General features: G+C 39.2%; 1 protein-coding gene across 2 annotated transcripts in view; it reads right to left on the minus strand.

The window, feature by feature from the left end:
* Positions 1-20,209, minus strand: part of LOC148844413 (putative UDP-N-acetylglucosamine--peptide N-acetylglucosaminyltransferase SEC) — an 81,566-nt gene that overhangs the window by 60,450 nt on the left and 907 nt on the right. For both annotated transcript variants that reach the window (XM_088957133.1, XM_088957132.1), the window contains exons 2-4: positions 15,235-15,380; positions 14,908-15,006; positions 14,760-14,810 (exon numbers count right to left, since the gene is read on the minus strand). In XM_088957133.1, the coding sequence (XP_088813259.1) occupies positions 14,760-14,810; positions 14,908-15,006; positions 15,235-15,380 (296 nt within the window). The remainder of the gene's footprint in view (positions 1-14,759; positions 14,811-14,907; positions 15,007-15,234; positions 15,381-20,209) is intronic.

Raw genomic sequence — 20,209 nt, forward strand, 5'->3', positions numbered from 1 at the left:
CGGAGAAACCTGTTCCTGTTCCCTCCTTTCTGGCCTATCTTCATAGACCACCGAAAAATTTTGTGCCTTTATACTAACTCTGTTTGTGTTCTAAGAAGTTGTAGTTGCTCCCCAAGGGGGGGGGGGGGGGGGGAATAAGCTCAGCTTTTGAAGCCTTACTTTCAATCCTCCTCACCTCTCCTTCTTCCCCATGAGAGATTCCTTCTAAAAAAAAGAACCTCTGTATTGAAGCTACCTTCCTGTAACATATCCAAGTTTTCTTGCAAGTCAATATACTTCCATCCTTGACTATTTTTTTCCTTGAGGAAAGCAGACTGTTTTCTTCTTACCTTTAGCAATGAATTCAGACAAAGAGATGTATGAACCTTTTGAGTTTCTTTTACACTCCATCAAGTATCTTCTTCCCGTCTCCAATGACCATTCCTGCTTGCTTAGTTTTCTGCCTCTAGTGCTGCCTCCGACACAAACTGCATGAGCCATTCGACCATTTCTTATCCTTGAAGCAAGACCATATCCTTCTTCATTTCCTGAATCTTTAGGCTAGGGTGTCCCTTAATCTTCAACTCCTCGAAGAGGAAATCTTTAGCTTCTATTCTCAAGGACTTCCTCCATCGTGCAATTTCCACAAAGCCTCTGCTCTCCATCTCCCCAAGCTTAGAGCAATAGCAAAGTATGCTTATAAAAAAAAAAAAAAAAATATATATATATATATATGTATGTTTGCAAAAGGTTTTAATTCTCGGAATCCATCCAAGCAGAGAGTGTGACATTGTACCTTGCAACCAGGGGAAAGGACCTTCCCTATCGGGCAGTGTTTGATCATTATGGGCCGAGAGGCTAAGTGTAAGAGACCAACACAGGGTTGATTACCTCATGGGCTTTATCTTACTTAAGTCCATTATCTTTGGATCTTCATAGGATGGCTGAATTCAAGAATCACTTAAGTGTAAATGTCGGGCCCATATTGAGCCCAAAGTGATGTGCTCAGGGGTTCACTGCATTTGGCAGTGAATTCAGCCAAGCCTTTTCACAGAGGCTGGGCCGAACCCACGTGGACCTATGTGAGGTCATTGTGGGGTCCCACGCCATACAAATCAGGCCTAAGTTGGCCATGCAACACCCTTGGGTGGTGAGCCTTATAGATGATGGGCCTAGGGTCCATAATAAATATGATTAATTAAGTTGGCACATGACAACTTATAGGGCGAATCTGGGTTTGGATCTGGGTATGGAGCACCTAATCTTATAAGAAGATAAGGTATATCTTTAATTACAGTCCAGATCTGATTTAGATCTAGATTATCTCCTAATTAGATTAGGAGATAGCTCCATAAGAGATCATAAAAGAGGGGCAGAAGAGGTGTAAAGTGGGCCGTGCCGGACCGGCACAACATGGCCCGTGGGCGGCCCGCACACCGTGTTGCCCTCCCCGTTGAAAAATTTGGGGGTAAGACCGCACAAACCGTGCCATGTCACGGACTGGGCTGGCCCGTGGGCCGAGCCTTGGGCCAAATCGGGCCGTGTATCGGGCCAAAGCTACTTATTTAAAAAAATTGACAAAAAAACTTAAAATTTTAATTTTATACGAATTTTGTGTATAATTAAATAAATTAGTATAATAAAATTAAAAAAAAATATTTTATTAATATATTATATACTATATATTATTATATAATTATAATATATATAAAATATATATATGGATCGTGTCGGGTTGTGCCACGGGCCGAGCTAGGCCATGCCAGCCCAGCACAGCCCACAAACCGTCGTGTCGGGTCGTGCCAAGCCACGGGTGGCACGGACCGATTTACACCTCTAGGCAGACCAGTCCAAGAAAACTTCATATTTTCGCAATTGTTGGTTCTCTCTGCACCCTTTTGTCTCCCAGTTTTTTCCTAGTTCGACATCAGCTATTTGGGACTGATATAGATCAATTTTTCCTCTGATTTTTGCAAGAAAATTTCAAGGGATATCAGGCTCATCATCCCTAGTTCGACTCAAGCAGTTGGATCTCAGTTCTGTAGAAAATTGTGTTCTTGAACCGACTTCGGGAATACACTGTGCCATCTTTAGTTGGAATTGGTTTTAGGACTGATTTGAGCGTGAACTTCCACCTTGGGATCTGCGTTTGTTGTATTCATATTAGGTATACATCTCCCTCTTTGTTTAGTTTCAAACCTGATCCGGTTCAGTGCAAGACCGATCTTGAAAATTGCAGTTTCTCAAAACATAGGGAATTTGATTCTGAAATTTTTGAAATTTCACCCATCCATCTAGCATAGTTTGACCATCCATATGATGGATCCTAACCCTTCCAACATCTTAAATGGTCTCAACCAACGAAGCTTACAATCAGAGGAAAAGGTAAGCTTGGTTTTATCACCGGTACAGAATCTAAGTCGAAACCTAAAGGTCCAAATTGTTCCAAATGGGAGCAGGATAATCTGCTAGTTATGTCATGGCTTGTATACTCTATGCAGCCTCACATTGCTCGCAACTATATGTTCCTTCCAAAAGTTAAGGACATTTGGGATAAGTTTAACTTTAACTTATTCTCAAGCGAAGAACACTGTTGTAATCTATCAGTTTCGAAGAGAAACATGTAACATGCAACAGGGGGAGAAATCGATGGCCATGTATTTCTCTTCCTTTACAATCAATTTGGGAAGATATTGATCATTTAGAAGCTTTTGGAGTGGAAGGATCCTGTTGATGCTGAACAATATAGGAAGTGCGTTGAAAAAAACAAGTTTTTTATTTTCTTGTTAGACTAAATGCTGATTATGACTTCACCAGGCAACACATCCTTAGTGTTGATATTTTGTCACTCTCCACAGCACATTCTCTGGTGTAGAATGAAGAGAGTAGGAGGATTGCCATGATGCAAGTTCCTGTCAACGAGCACACAACTCTTGTGTCCACAAAACCCAAACAGAGTTCTAGTAAACCTGAAGAGGTAGTTTGTGAATATTGCAAGAAGCCAAAGCACACCAAGGATAGGTGTTGGAAACTAAATCCCCACCTAAGTCCTGAGAAATTTAAACAGGAAAGAAGGTAAATGCTCATGTTGCTACAGCTAGTCATGATTCTCAAACTCACATGCTCGAGGGAAATTCTTCTGCTTAGGCATCTACTCATGACACCTCTGATGTTATGGAAAAATTGAAAGGCATCTTACTCCATCTTGAAAAGAGTGGGTTACCTACATCTATTGGTTCACGTACACCTTCTAGTGCCTTTGCAAAATCAAGTACTGCTCTTGCGTGTCATGCCTCATCCTCTGGCTCTTGGATAATTGACACAAGAGCCAATGATCATATGACTGGTATACCCTTTTACTTTACCATGCATAAACTTTTTTTAGGGAGAGGTAAGATTACTACTGCTGATGGATCTCTTACCCCAATCTCGGGTTCGGGTGAAGTTAAACTTACCAACAACCTTTCTTTGAAATTTGTTCTCCATGTCCCACAACTACATAGAAATCTCTTATATGTTAGCTCACTTACAAAGTCTCATAATTGTTTTGTAACCTTCTTTCCATCTTATTGCGTGCCGATGGAGTTTATCTTCTTGATCGATCTCCAAAGTTAGGGATAATGTGTCAGTCTAAGTCCAATCATGATGAGAAACTAAGTCAATTGAAATTGTGGCATCACCATCTTGGGCATGTCTTTTGGTTCACTGAAATTTTTGTTTCCTAGTCTGTTTGAGTCCTTGTCTAGTTCTGGTCTACAATGTGAAGTCTATCAACTATCAAAGCAATGTAGAACGACATATTTTGATGTTTGGGGACCTTATTCTATTCTATGTATGGGTGGTTATAAATATTTCATTTTCTTTTATAATGAAGTTCCTTCAGTTATAAAAAGCTTTTTCAGTACGATGGGAACACAATTTGAAAAGAAGATCAAGATCATCAAATATGGCAATGACAAGAAATATTGTAAGAAGAACTTGCAAACTTTTCTTGAAGAGAAAGGAGCAATTCACAGAGTTCATGTCCTCATACCCTCCAACAAAATGGGGTATCAAAGAGGAAAAGGAAAACATGTGGTTGAAGTTTCCAGGGGATTGTTATTCCATATGCATGTCCCAACACGGTTTTGGGGGATACTACACAAATAGTTGTATATCTTATTAACAGACTTCCTTCGCAGACCCTTCATCTCCAATCTCCACATTAGCTTCTTTTTCCTGATGAGGATATCTTCCATCTTCCTCCTAAGTTCTTTGGGCGTGTCCGCTTTGTGCATGACATGAGTCCTTCTAGGTTGGAATTTGATCCAAAGTCTATCAAATGTGTCTTCTTGGGATATTCCTCAGTCCAAAAAGAGTATCGTTGTTATGACCCTTACTCTAGAAAAAAGTATGTATCCAAAGATGTCGCATTCTTTGAGTCTACTCCCATCTTTTCCTCTTCTCATCATTCTCTTAAGGGGGAGAATGTTAGTGAAGATTGGACTCCTTTTTGTATGCTAGTTCCTACTCCGGTTATAACTAGCATTGTTAATCCTTCTCCTTCTCCTCTTCCTCCCTGTGGTGGCAGTCATACTCCTCCTGTGCCTCCTGTTCTTTGGTCTTAGCACTGGTGGTTCGTCAAACGAAAAAAGAGGATGACTCCAAAGATTGAATGTCCATTACAATTTGACTTCCCAGACTCAAATAATTTGGATTATGAACCTCTTCTTATTTATGATACTTGTGTTGAACCTTTATTGAGCCTCCTAGCGTGGTCTCTAACCTTAACCTTCCTATTGTGGTTCGTAAAGCAAAAAGGACATATGTTAAATATCCTATCTCAAATTATGTCTCTTATAATACCTTATCTCCCTCTTACTATACCTATATCTCTTCCATTGCTTTTGTTTTTATCGTTCAATGTGTTACTGAGGTAGTGTAATTCCCCCATTAGAAGGATGCTATGAACAAGGAAATGGATGCACTTGAGAAAAATCAGACATGGGAAATTGTTTCTCTTCCAGTGAGCAAAGTTCTTATTGTGGCAAAAGGGTACACTCAGTCTTACGACATTGATTATCACGAAACCTTTGATCCAGTAGCCAAGATGAATTCAATTCGAGTTATCATGTCTCTTGTTGCCCATTATTCTTGTCCCTTATATCAAATGGATGTTAAGAATGCCTACCTTAATGGCGACCTTCAAGAAGAAGTTTACATGGAACTTCCTCCTAGAGTGAACATCCCTGGGAGTGAAGGAAAAGTTTGTTGTTTAAAGAAATCCCTTTATGGCCTTAAACAGTCCCCTAGAGATCGGTTTGACAGATTCAGAAAAGCTATCTTAAAAATTAGTTTTTCTCAATCTCAAGCTGACCATACCTTATTTATTAGGAGAGCAAATGGAAAAGTGACTATGTTGATAGTATATGTTGATGATATTGTTATCGCGGGGGATGATACCTCTAGAATTGCTCAACTAAAGTCTTTTCTTGCTACTGAATTTGAAATTAAAGATCTTGGAAATCTTTGGTATTTCCTAGGGGTTAAGGTTGCAAGGTCAAAGAGGGGCATTTATATTTCTCAAAGGAAATATGTCCTTGATTTGCTTCAGGAAGTAGGGAAATTGGATTGTAAACCAGTTGAAACTCTAATTGGTCGCAATCATAGATTGGGAGTTGATGATAGAGATGTCCTTCCTAACAAAGTTGTGTATCAAAGACTTATCAGTTGCCTTATCTACTTGTGTTTGACTAGACTAGATATATTATATATTGTGAGTGTGGTCGGCCAATATATGCACAAGCCTAGATCATCTCATATGCAAGCAATGAATAAAAAATACTTGCCTATTTGAAGAGATGTCCAGGAAAAGGGATGTTGTATTTTAATCATGGGCATCTAAAGGTAAAGGATTATTTTGATGATGATTAGGCAGGTCCTATCAATGATAGGCGGTCTACTTTTGGCTATTGTACCTTGGTGGGTGGTAATGTTGTATCCTGGAGAAGTAAGAAACAATCAATCGTGGCACAATCTAGTGTAGAGGGAGAGTACAGAGCTATGGCTCATGGAGTTTCCGAATTGTTATGGCTAAAGAACTTGTTGACAAAAATGGGAATGCAGATTGATACTTCAATGGTATTATATTGTGACAATTAAGCTGCCATAAACATAGCCCATAATCCTGCCCGTCGATATTTCATTAGAGAAAGAGTTGTCAATGGAGAAATTTGTTTACCTTTTGTGAGGTCTAAAGATCAATTCGCTGATTATCTTACTAAAGGTGTCCCCAAATCAAAGCTTGACAACAATTTAAACAAGTTGGGCATGACAAATATCTATGCTCAGTTTGAGTGGGAGTGCTGAGAGTGTAAGGGCATTTATGTCCTTCCATGTTTTTGTATTTGGGCACCTGTTCAAGGGCCCATTTGTAATTTTCTTCAATATGTTAAGTAAAACATTTCAGGGTGTGAACAGTAACGCACCTGAGATTCTGGACAAAAACCTCTTCTTCTTCTTCTTGAATACTTTAACTAATACTTTATGCAGAATCATGAAATTCCTTGTGAGTAGGCAACTGAAAGGTTTGAGCAAGAAAGACAAATTTATGTGGGGACTATGCCTGCAGCTATCTTTTGGTGTATATGGATGGAGAGGAATTGACTTATTTTTTTTTAGAACAAAGCAACACATATAGAGACTTATACTCTTGGGGAATACCTATCAATGGCAATTTGGTTCAACTGACAAAGTTCTATAAAACAAAGCAGTTTTATGATCCAAACCTTTCACAATTTGATTCAACTAGACCTCCAAGATTTACAATACAATTACAATTTTCAGAAAATGTCCCATGCAGGAAATATACTTTTTAAGTATTTCAATATAGAGAAGTGGATGACACTTTTTCTTGGGTTAATAGATCTGCAACTAACTTGGCAGATTGTTTAGCCAAGCAAGGGGTCAACAAGGAACAACTGTTCTAGGTTGTGATGTAACTGAAGTTTTGGGCCAGGTAGTGTGTGCCTGGATTGTAACCTTCTTCATGATAGTTAACGAAATGTTTCTGCTACTGATCAAAAAAAATATTTTAATATCCAAATTGAGTTCTGATCTGGTTACATTATTCTAATACTTCTTTTCATAGTCTTGGCTCGTAACTTTTATACTTCTCTTTATAAGTCTTTCAGACCAGAACTTACATTTTTTTCATCAATAACTGTAAATTTTCATTAATAGATAGAAAGTAAATTATGAGTACAGTAAAAGTATAGAAGCAGTGAGTGATAAGCCCTCTTATCTCTCCCCGAAAAATTCTTCCTTCTTTTTACATCCGTACCCAAAACAACTGATCTCTTCTCACCCCTTCCATGTTTGCACTTCATTTAACCCAAAGTATTCTCACTTCCATGCTTTGTACCAACCATTTCAATTTCTTCCTTCTACTCTTATAGCTCCATAATTTTGCCTCCTCACTTTGTAACCAGAACTAGCATTTACTAGTCCTTTAACTGATCTCTTCTCACCCCTTCCATGTTTGCACTTCATTTAACCCAAAGTATTCTCACTTCCATGCTTTGTACCAACCATTTCAATTTCTTCCTTCTACTCTTATAGCTCCATAATTTTGCCTCCTCACTTTGTAACCAGAACTAGCATTTACTAGTCCTTTAACTGATTTTAAAATGTTGATGTGGTAAGAGATTAAGGCGGTGATCAATGACTGTTGAAAAACACTCTAAAAGCAGATGGGAAAAAGAACAAAATGACCCATTCAGCATTTCAGCAATTAACCACTGACTTATTTGCTGATTGGTGAAGCATGGAGATGTGTACAACTATTTTACCCCTAAATAATTTTCATATACTAAAAATACTCCTAAAATTGATCTGGTTTTTAAATTTGGAATACTTTCAGCAGTCCATTTCTAGTGCCTATTTCAGCAGTTACCAAATACCACATAAAAGGTTTCCAAAGTACTTAAAAAAAAATCAAACTTAGAGACATGAATTTCTATTTCTTAGAGGACAATGTAAGCTAAAAGAATATTACTAAATAAGCCTGGCCAATGATGTAGGATTAACCTAAGCAATATACAAATAAAAAATCAGAATGTTTGTAATCAAAACAAGAAAACGACATTGATGGAAAAGGGACAACCAAAACAAGAATACCGAGCCAAGGGTATTTTAGTGAGATTAAAACCTTGAAAAAAACAAAAGGAAAAAGGAAAAAGATTACCCTTGTTATTCTTGTTAACAGGTCATTAATTTTATGCTCTAACTACTTAGTTCAAGTTATTTTCTTCTTGTTAAAAATCTACAACCTTTTCCAACAAAATCCAAGATCCATTCCACCTTTCCTATTTTATCTTCTCATAAACAATTTGACTAGTTCTAATCATAGAAAAGTTTACTCGATTATCAAATTTAGACACTGTTGCTTTCAACATTAAATTCACAAAGAAGTCAATATGATTTTCCAAGTCAAAATACAAAATATTTCTTGTGTACAATCTCTCTTACAGAAACCCTAAACCCCAATACACCCAAACTCTCTCACTTAGCGTCTCCAAAAATCCAAAGATACATTAAAAAGAAACCCCCAAACTACATAATGTTTGCTGGAACACAGTAGCTGAAGCAGAAGAAAAGAAGAGGAGAAAGTTTAAGAATGGCAGCTCAAAAAACCTTTCAGCCGACCCTACTATCTTATATATATGTTTATTACATAGTGTTACACGAATGGACTAGAATGCCCCTGATTAGTGATGGGACACCTAGACAAATAAAACATTAAACAAGTTTAGGCCAAATAACTAATGACTTAAGACCCAACAATGACAAACATATGCATTAAATCAGTCGAACCAACACTCCCCCTCAAGCTAAGCATGGATGTCAATCATGTTTAGCTTGCCAAGTCAGTCCAAGAATTTCGTTGAAGCTAGCCCTTTTGTTACCACATCTGCAATGTGCATCTCGGAAGGAGTATAAGGAATGCAGAGTTCCCCTGAGACTATTCTTTCTCTAACGAAGTGTCGGTCAATCTCAATATGTTTCGTCCTATCAGGTTGCACTGGGTTATTTGCAATGTTGATGGCAGCCTTATTGTCATAGTACAACCTAAGAGGACACTCGATCTTTATCCCGAGTTCACTAAGAAGGGTCCTAAGCCACAGAAGTTCAGCAACACCATGAGTCATAGCTCGATATTCAGCCTCTGCACTTGATCTAACAACCACACTCTGCTTTTTACTCCACCATGTAATCGGATTCCCTCCAACAAACATGCAATACCCAAAAGTTGACTTCCTGTCCCCAATAGAACTGGCCCAATCTGCACTAGTATACGCTTCAATTTCAATTTTATTGTGTTTTCTGAACAGAATTCCTTTTCCTGGGCAAGTTTTCAAGTACCTAAGAATCCTTTCCACTACTGTCATATCAGGGATCTTTGGAGAGTGCATGAACTGGCTGACAACATGTACAGCATAAGCAATCTCTGGTCGAGTGAGAGACATATATCAACTTCCCTACCAGCTTTTGGTATCTCTCTTATTAAGGTAGTCCTCTCCTACTGATTCCTGTAGACCATGGTTCTATTCTATTGGAGCATCTGCTGGCCTACACCCCATCATACCTGTCTCTTCTAGGAGGTCAAGGGCATACTTCCGCTGACATATATAGATGCCCTCTTTTGACCTAGCATTTTCAATCCCAAGGAAGTATCTCCAAGTCTTTGATCTTAAACTCAGAAGCCAATAACTCCTTTAATCTTTTTATCTCTTCCAAATCATCCCTAGTAATCGCCATATCATCCACATAGACAACGAGTGCTATAAGTTTGCTATTTTGTTTCCTTATGAACAAGGTATGATCTGCCCCACTTTGAGTGTACCCTACTTTCTTCATGGCCCCACAAAGCTTCTCAAACCAAGCCCGAGGAGACTGCTTAAGACCATATAATGCTTTCTTCAGTTTACACACTTTCCTACCAAAAACATAGTCTGGTGGAGGATCCATGAATACCTCTTCATGTAGATCGCCATTTAGGAAAGCATTCTTCACATCCAACTGATGTAGCTCCCATGAAAAGTTTGCAGCTAATGACAATAAAACCCGGATTGCGTTGAGCTTCGCTACTGGAGCAAAGGTTTCTTTGTAGTCAATCCCTTCCTTTTGAGTAAACCCCTTTGCCACAAGTCTGGCTTTGTACCTTTCAATGGACCCGTCCTCCCTATGCTTTACAGTGAACACCCACTTGCATCCCACAGTGCTCTTCCCTTCTGGTAGATCCACTAATTCCCAAGTCTTTGCTTTCATTAAGGCTTTCATTTCTTCATTCATAGCCTCTTTCCATCTTGGGTCAGACACTGCCTCTAAGTACCTAGTAGGGACATGCACAGAGGAGAAAACAGACACAAAGGAATAATAACGAGGAGATAAACGTGAGTAAGAAACAAAATCAGCAATGGGGTGTTGGATAGTACAAGAACGGGCAGACTTACGAAGAGCAATAGGAAGATCCAAATTAGAAGTATGTGTGATAAGATTACCTGGAGTTGCTGAGACAGGTTGATCCGAGTCCGATTGGTTGCTACCATGAGTTAGAGGGCCCTTTTTCCATCTGTTGTAGGTGATTCTTATATCTTTTTGTTGCCTACTGGAGTCCTCAAGAACATCTGCAGCATCAAGAGTAGTAACAGGCACAATGGGAGCCTCACTAAGTTCACCCAGGATACAACTAGGAGGATCAGGAGGAGAAGATGGAAGGCCCGAGGCAGAAAGAGGCACAAAAAAAAAGGGGGAAGAAGAATCATCTTCCATCCCACTAGTCTCCCCCTGAAGAGGATTCTGGGAAGAATGAAAATAGGATTGAGACTCAAAAAATACTACATCTTTTGTGACATATTTCTTCTTGGTGACTGGATCATAACACTTGTAATCTTTCTGTGTAGGAGAGTACCCTAAAAAGATTCCTTTCGTAGCCCTAGGATCCAGCTTGATCTTCTTTGGATCCTTTACATGTATAAAACATACACAACCAAAGACTCTAGGTGGAAGAGGAAAGTCTGGAGGATTAGGACAAAGGACAGAGAAAGGAGTTTTCATACCCAACACCTTGGATGGCATTCGATTTATCAGATACGATGCGGTAAGGACTACTTGAGACCAGTAGTGCTTGGGAACCTTGCACTGAAATATTAAGGCTCGAGCGGTCTCCAATAGGTGTCTATTCTTGCGCTCAGCAACCCCATTCTATTGAGGGGTACTAGCACAAGATGACTGATGTAGCATGCCAGCATCCTCCATGAATAGGTTCAAGGATCTTTCAAAACATTTAGCAGCATTGTCTGACCGGAATTGCTTAATCTTCTTGTCAAATTGTGTTTCAATCATTTTACAAAATGTCATGGTTATCTGTGGCACTTCAACACGTCCTTTTAACAAGTAGATCCATGTGCATCGTGAGTAGTGATCAATAAAACTGATAAAGTAACGAAAGCCATCAACAGAAACAAGTGGTGAAGGGCCTCAAACATCAGAATGAACCAAATCAAAAGGAGCTTGAATTTCATTACTAGAAGCTGGATAAACAGTTCTACATTGTTTTGACAACTGACAAACTTCACAAACTAAACTTTGACTTGAAATACCCTTAAATAATTCAGAAAACAACCCTTCCAATGATGAAAAAGGTAAATGACCTAGCCTAGCATGCCACAAATGTAACCTAGCTATTGACTCCACATTATTCTAACTATTAGAACAGATGTTTGTAAGGCCGAACTGATGTCTACACCAAAATAGTAGAGACCTCCATACTCATGACTGCTCCCAATCGTTCTCTTCATCAATCTGTCCTGAAAGACACAATGAGTAGGAAAAAAGGTTATGCTACAGTTCAAATTCTTGGTAAGCTTTGAAACAGATAAGAGATTGGAAGTAAGATTGGGAACATGTAGAACGGATTTAAGAGAGAGGTCCTTACTTAGGTCAACCACCCCTTTCCCAGAGATGGTGGAGAGAGAACCGTCAGCAACTCTCATCTTATCTTGACCAGACAATAAGTGATAGGAAGAAAATAAAGAGGACATGTGTCATGTGGTCAGTTGCACTGGAATCAATAATCCAAGAAGTAGAGTCAATAGAACTAGTTGCACTAAAAGCAGAGACAATACCTGATCTGGCAAGAGAGGTGAAAGCAAAAGAGTTAGTCCTTAGACGGGTTAAAGCCCGGCTAAGGACCTCTACCTCATCAGCAGTGAAACCCAAGGACCCGGATACAAAGGAATTAGCAATCTGTTCCATGGGAGAAGAAGCAACTGTTGATGTGTTCTGTGTGCTATCACCACTGTGACTAGTAACAAGGTTCCCCCTTGCTGCTTGACCCTTCTGGTGCTTCTTGTCTTTCCTCAAGGCAGCAGGTTTCAGATGAGGATAAAGAACACAACACTTCTCTTTTACATGTCTTTCACCTCCACAATGAGTGCACTTAAGATGCCTCTTGCCTAAATACTTGTTCCCCTTTTGATTTGAAGAAATTAGGGCTGAACGTTCAGCTGGTTGTATTTGAGTGTCAACTTGCATCTCTTTCCTCCTGACCTCTTCATTCCTTACTAGATAATAAACATGATGTAAATCTAGCATTTCATCCCTTCCCAAAATTTGAGACCTTATGCTCTCATCAAGAACTTAAAGGCTCTACCCTCTTCAATTTGTTTATCATGCCTCTCCTTGTCCCTGGCATTCTCCCAATCAAGAATAAGGTGGTGATCAAGCTCTTCCCACAGACCTTCTAGGGTTGCAAAATACGTTGCAACTATCATATCTCATTGTCTCAAGGCAGCAATGTCTTGGTTTAGCCTATAAATTCTGGCATTGTTCTTTCTCTGTCCATAAGTTTTAGACACTTTCTCCCAAATCTTAGCAGCATTGGAAAAGTGTTGAGCAGTCCTGGCTACTCTTGGAGTCATTGAAGCAAGCAGCCAGGACATAACAGTAGCATTCTCCTTACGCCAAACTGCGTACTCCACACTACCCACTTCAGGTTCCTTCTTCTGCCCATCTAAATAACGTAAGTTCTCGGGAAGTAATGAAGAGCATGGCAGAAACAGACCGTTCTCTGAACGTGTATTCATCCAACAACACACTAGTGATCTGCAAGCTGTGCAGATTTGGATTCTCCAGATTAGGAGACCTCCCACCAGATCTATTATCCCTAGAATACACTTCCCCGGATAATAAAGACATCTCCTCCCTCTTACAATGATCACGATTCCAAACTCAGTACAAAGAATACTGTTTCAGACTTACCAAAGTTGTTACAGTCTTGAGAACACGTAACAGATCTGAAACCAAGAGCAACCCACCGCTGCACTGTGCTGACTTCTGCTGGGCTTTGACTTCTGCTGTCATAGACTGTAGTCACCCCTACGACCAGTAATAGGACTGCCGAAATCAGTCCTCCACCTAGATCTGTTCCACACAGATCTCTCTTAGCAGCTGAATGGCTACTTCCTGCTGTAAGGTGTCTAGTAGGGCATCAGCTTCTGGGACAAACTCCCCTTGGGCCCTACAACCAAGGGAAACCCTAGGTATAGATCTTGTTGTGTTCCACGGTCAACCCTAGGGTTTCTTCACAGCGACCAAGATAGGGAAGGAAAAAAAAAAGGAATAGATAAGAGTAGAAAAGGTGGCGGCGGTTGTAACAAGGAGATGGATTAATGCTCTGATACCATGTTTGCTGGAACACAGTAGCCGAAGAAGAAGAAAAGAAGAAGAGGAGGAGAAAGTTTAAGAATGGCGGCTCAAAAAACCTTTCAGCCAACCCTACTATCTTATATATATGTTTATTACATAGTATTACACGAATGGACTAGAATGCCCCTGATTAGTGATGGGACACCTAGACAAATAAAACATTAAACAAGTTTAGGCCCAATAACTAATGACTTAAGACCCAACAATGACAAACATATACATTAAATCAGCCAAACCAACACATAACATATTGTATTCAGATCCGACACATAATCTCAATATGGATTGGGTCCATACAGCCGCAGGGTCTATGAAATGTTGCCTTGGGATTTTTCTCAACTTGACTCAGAGCAGGTCACGAAGTGGGTGGCAAACAAAAACTTCAAGGCACAAACACCAACCGATTCTAGAAAGTCTCCTCCATCTAAAGAGATTAAATAGGGGTCCGGGTGCTTATGTAACCACCCCATTATAAGTGAATGGCACCTAGCTCCCACCTCTAATTTCATTGTAATTATAAATTTTAACCAGACGAAAGGGAAACAATAAAAAAACAAATATGATGTGTGAGTAGTTATTTGCTTATTGGCATTTTCCTTTCCATCTTTTTTTTGTAATAAGTAAAAAGGAAAATTTATTAATGAAAGAGTGCAATGCATATGCTAGTGATGAGATATCACCAGAAAAACAAAGCTACAAAGGAGATCAAAGAAGAGAAAAGGAAACACTCAAAGAAAATAAGAAATACAAGAACCAATAACATGGGAAAATTTTAAGCTAACTCCATAATGTTCCAGAAACCAGAACCAAGGTCTTCCTTGGTTCCATCTGTTGATCTCAGTTTTCAAAATATCCATAAAAGGTAACTCCCAGAAATACTTAAAACCAGAAGCCAATAAGCAATATTTGTATATCCTAATCTTAAAATATATGTTCTTCACATTTATAAACATGAAATGATCACTTATGCGACCAGAACAGGGATATACCATTCATTCAACCATATCTACACTCTACAAGAATGTACAGACCTCAATAGCAACCAAATAATAGCGGATTGCAAGATCAATATTGCCCTTCTCCTGTATTAGGGAAAAGAAATTCAGTCTTATATCCCAGCTAAACACATCAAAATTACTATAAACTGATTCTGTCTGCATGAGTGGTAGCAATAATTACCTTCCAAGCATTTGCCATGTTCCCAAAGCACTCAGCAAAATGTGGTTCAATCCTAAGAGCTTCTTCATTCTTTGTGATACACATATCAAAATCGTGCAACTGGATAACATAGCAAGACATGTTTAGATAAATTTGAAATTCCTCTTCCACCACATTGAAGATTGAAAATTCATTTATGTATCAACACAACAGTATGAGCTAAAAGCAAAGATTACCACCAGAGGTACTTTCTTATAACAAAGTCATCATAAAAACAAATGGAGCTTTCAAATAATAGCACATTCATTCATAGAACTAAAGTTGAGATCACTTAAATAAAAAAGGAACCTGATAATGAATTGCACCCAAAAGGAGAAGATTATCTGTCCGCCGGGGGTTTCTCTCAAAAACAGCATTGCTGTGTTCTAGTGCCTGTTTATAGTTCCCAGCCTTGTACTTCTGATGAGCAAGGGCCAATAGCCTGTCTTCATCAACTACAGCATAAAACAATTTTTCAGTAAACAATCAAAAATCACGGAAAGCTTGAATCCTTTAAGCATAGCAGCCAGAAGTAGTTAGGTTGCCTAGCACAAAATGTCCAAAAATCATTTTTATGATAAAAAGAAAAATTTTATTATAGAAAAATAAAAACTGAATACAACCACCAATAAGATGCTATGGCAACACCTTAACCCAATCTACTTCCTTTCAGTCTTTAGAATTCCTAAAAGGGAGGCAAAGAGGTTGGAAAAATTGATGAGGGACTTCTTATGGGAACCTAGTGAAGAGAAAACAGATCACTTGATTAGGTGGAAGGTGGTGAGTCGAAGCAAAAAAGGAGGCCTAGGAGTAGGGAATGTAGTGAGCAAGAATGAAGCTCTTTTAGGTAAGTGGTTTTGGAGGTGGCCCCTGGAGAGAGAGAGAGAGAGAGGTTGTGGCATGAAGTAATGAAGAGTATCCATAGTTGTTCTGAATCAGGTTGGGACACAGGGGTATCTCGAAGGGCTTTGCTCACAACACCTTGGAAGGCAATTGCTGGCTTTCTCCCCAAATTCCTCAGGTTTGTAAGGTATGATGTTTGTTCTAGAAACTCCATTTTTTTCTGGGAAGATATTTGGGTGGGAACTCGACCCCTAAAAGACTGTTTCCTTTCTCTCTATTCCATCTCCTTCCTTAAAATGAAACCTATTTCAAGGTTCCTCCCCTCCCCCCCCCCCAGTTCTTCCTTTGGCTTTAAACTGGGATTTTGGGCTCCGACGAGGGTTAAGGGATGATAAATCTTCTTGTGTTTCAAATCTCTCGTTGCTTCTAGACTCGATGTGTTTGGACCCCCTAACCTGGATAAAAGGGTTTGGTCTCTAACCCCGGTTGGCTCCTTCTCTTGTGCATCTTTTTTTAAATCCCTTTGCTCCACCCCCTCCTCTCAAGTCTCCCCAGTTAAAGAGGTCTGGCCAAGGCCAATACCTCCTAAAATAGATGTGTTCTGTTGGGAAGCCCTTTACAGTAAGATCAATACTGTGGAAAACTTGCAAAAGAAGAAACCCTATATGTGTTTGTCCCCTAATTGGTGGTTTATGTGTAAAGTGAAGGGTGACGACTGTGACCATTTGCTGATATGTGGAATTACTATTATTCTTTGATTGGTGTTTGTCCCCTAATTGGTGCTTTATGTGTAATCTGTCCTACATTTATTCTCTACCTGCAAGACTGCAAAAGTTATGTGGAATTACTATTCATTTATTCCCTTTGTTGTGTTCTGGACACTATGGAATGAAAGGAACAAGAGGAATTTTGAAGACAAATTTAAGAACATAGAAGTTCTAGTGGCTCTGGTGGGGAAGTTAATTGCAGATTGGGTATTGGTGCTACCAGACTTTGATCAAGTTAGCAGATTAGACTTGGGGGAGAATTTCTGGAACTTGCTTGAGATCCAACCAATGTAACTTGCTTCGGATTTAGGTGGTGTTTGATAACGCAGAAATCTGGAACTGAAAAGTATAAGCTATTATTTAGCTCTGAAGTCTGAAAAGAGGTATACATGCTTTTCTTACTTCCCTGCTTCACACCACTCGTCCCCCCAAAATCTTATCCTTGACCCATCACCCACTTTAAAGTTGACTAAAGTTTTAAACTCTTGATTGAACTGCATTATCCCTTTCCAGACACTCACCCCATAAGAGTTTGAGACCTCCCTTGACTCCCACCCAAACCTCGCCAACCCATATTCCCAACCACTACCCTCCTCCAAAGAGACCCCTTTTCCCTTTCCAGCCCAAACCTCCACAGCTACTTTCCCAACAGGGCCTTGTTGAAAATTCTGACCCTGCTGATTCCCAAACCACCTTCCCCTTTTGGCCTACACATTTTACCAAGTGGAATTTCTTAGCTCCCCCTACCTCTTCCCACAAAAAATCCCTCCGTAACTTCTCAATTTTTCTAGCCACCTTTGCTGGAATATTTAGTAGAGAGAGGTAATAAGTTGGTAAACTAGAAAGAACACCCCTAACTAGTGTAATCCTGCTCCTCCAAAGAAAGATATTTTGCTTTCCAGCTCTCCAGCCTCTTCTCCACTCTTTTAACCACTAGTCTCCAAATTCCTGCTGCAGAAGCTTTAGACACTACTGGAAGACCCAAACACTGGAATGGCAGCTCCCCAATTTGACATTCAAACACCACAGCAAACTGATCAGGCTCCTCCCTCCCTACTTCCCCCACCCCAATCAACAAGCTTTTAGCTAGGTTTACTTTCAAACCTGTGAACATTTCAAAGTTAGCCAATATAGCCCTAAGGTTCAGCACCTAATCCACTGAGGCATCGTAGAAGGCTGGTTAACTAATTTTGCTAGAAGGGCATCACAATGTTACCTTGGAGAATATTCAAAGAGATTTACTTTGGAAAGGAGGAAAGGAAACAGGATTCATTTGGTTAAGTAGAATAAGGTGTGCAAACCTAAGAAGTTGTGTGAGGATGAAGAGAATTAGAGACCTAAATAAAGCCTTCTTAGGTAAGTGGTGGTGGCGATTTGGAAATGAGAGAGATTCTCTCTAGAGAAGGGTGGCTTTTTGTGAATATGGCATGGAGAACATTAATTGGTGTTATGTACTTGATCAATACACCAAAAGCATTAAGACTGTTGAAATGCATCAAGCCAAGTTGTTTAGTTTTTTAGGACCATAACATTTCTATAGCCTAAGTCCCCACAACTTCACTCTAGAAGCAAGTAGACATCTCCATGATGGCTCTTACTCTACTCTAGGTAGCCCTCTTTGTGATGGTTCTCACTCTACTCTAGGTAGCCCTTCACCCAGGTATCCCTTTCCATGATTCTCACTTGAGACATGGTGGTATGCTGTGATAATATGTACTTGACCAATAAACTACAAGTGTTAGGGCTGTTGGATGCGTCAAACCAAGCTGTTTAACTTTTCAAGACTGTAACAATTGGATACTAGAGATGTGTCATCAACATTTTGGAGTGGACCTATGGAAAGGGATTGTGAAGCTTCAAGCAAAATTTGCTAAACTATTCAAGTTCTTAGTGAGGGATGGTAGTAGAGAGGTTTTGAAATGACAAATCGCATGGAGAAGGAAATCTGTGTAAGTTATACCTTAGAATGTACAACCTAAGCTCAAAGAACAATTTTGTGAACCATTGCTTTGAAAAGAAGATAGCAGGTTGTTTGGTGGTGCCCAATTTTCAAACATCCATTCGTAGTTGTCAAGGCAATGCCTAGGTGAGAAGGTGCCCATGGAGGGTTACCCCACTTAAGTGCCTGGATGTTTTATAAGTAGCACTACGAAATATGTTTATGTTCTTTATTTTTTGAGATCATGATAACAAAGTAAACATTATAAAACTATGTAGTTCATTTTTGGGGTTTATATACTTGTTTCCTTTTATTTTCTTATTTGTTAGGGTTCAATCAATAGGCATTTTGGTATATGCTATCTTGAGACCTTGAAAACTTCAAAACCTGAACCAATAAGGAAGAACTTAAAATTTGGTCTAATCAACACATTCTTCTTCCACCCTTTCTTTTCTTCTTTTCCTAGGACAAAAACAGGGGCTCAACCCCTATATTTTCTGAGTTTTCCTTTCTTCCTTCTTTTTCTTCTCATGAATATGTCAATTTACTATGTTTCAATATGAAGTTTATACTCCTTTGTGAAGATTATATATAATAATTACTATGAAATATGGTTGGTGATTGCTATAACCTAGGGAATAGTGCTATGATTCATGGTTATTGTTTAAAAAAATTTAAAATAATCCATCACCTATGCAACTAAGCAACAAGACTTACCTCCTGTCACCTAGCCTTTCCTTGGTGCCTTGAAAACAACTGAGAGTTGGAAGGATGCATAGGCTTGTTTTCTAAGTTTGAACTTGGAAGACGTTAAATTGGAAACTAGGAAACCAGACATGAGATGATAGAAGGAGTGTAGGGATGGAAAATTTACTGTCAAGTCCTTTTAAGAGAACAGGTAGAGAGTAGTAACATTAAAGGAGTATGGGGAAATCCAATAACCCCAAGTTGAAGGTTTTTCTCATTTTGATTTGTCCCCAAGGGTTGAAGCTTTCACATGGCTACTATCATCAGATAGTATCCATTGGATAATTTTAAGTTGAGAGGCTTCCAGTTCCAGAAGACATGACACTCTTATTTATCCATTGCAGGATTACGGAATTTGTACGGCTACTCTTTTCTACATTGTTTTGGGTCACTTTGCCAGCATCAACAATACTGAAGGAGATCTTCTCTCTGTGGCCTGACGCACAAAGGCTAAGATCTTTTGGAGCATCATCTCTTTTGCATTTTGTTGGAGTTTATGGAGAGAACAGAACAGACATATTTTTAAGGCAATGTTAGGGATAGAAACAAAATGGCTGTTGATATTGGGTCCGATTAAATATAAAATAGGGTGGATTTTGGAGATAAGTTATGGGATACATTAGAATGTTGTATTGGTTCTCTTTAGTGATGCTTGTAATCTTATGGTTGATGAGATAACTTTGCTATTTCGGTATCTGGTAAAAATTCTTCACGTAGATGTAATCTCTTTTGTTTTAAAGAAATTTCTCTTTACTTATCCTGGAGTGTTGCTTAGTGCACAGATTTTTCACATGAGAAGAAAAAGAAGATTCAAAAATAAGAAAGCATTCATAAGCACGTCCAGGAGTAGCTTCGAACATTCAGAAATGTCAATAGCAAGGCTCGGTAATGAAAAGGAAGGCCTTTACTCAAAAGAATATTTTTGTATATAAAAAGATGACATCTTTCACACATAACACTATTCATCGAATTCGATGGTTTCAACATT

The sequence above is a fragment of the Nelumbo lutea genome, chromosome 8 (genome assembly GCF_056320005.1).
Source record: "Nelumbo lutea isolate HS-2025 chromosome 8, American lotus-T2T, whole genome shotgun sequence".
Lineage (NCBI taxonomy): Eukaryota > Viridiplantae > Streptophyta > Magnoliopsida > Proteales > Nelumbonaceae > Nelumbo > Nelumbo lutea.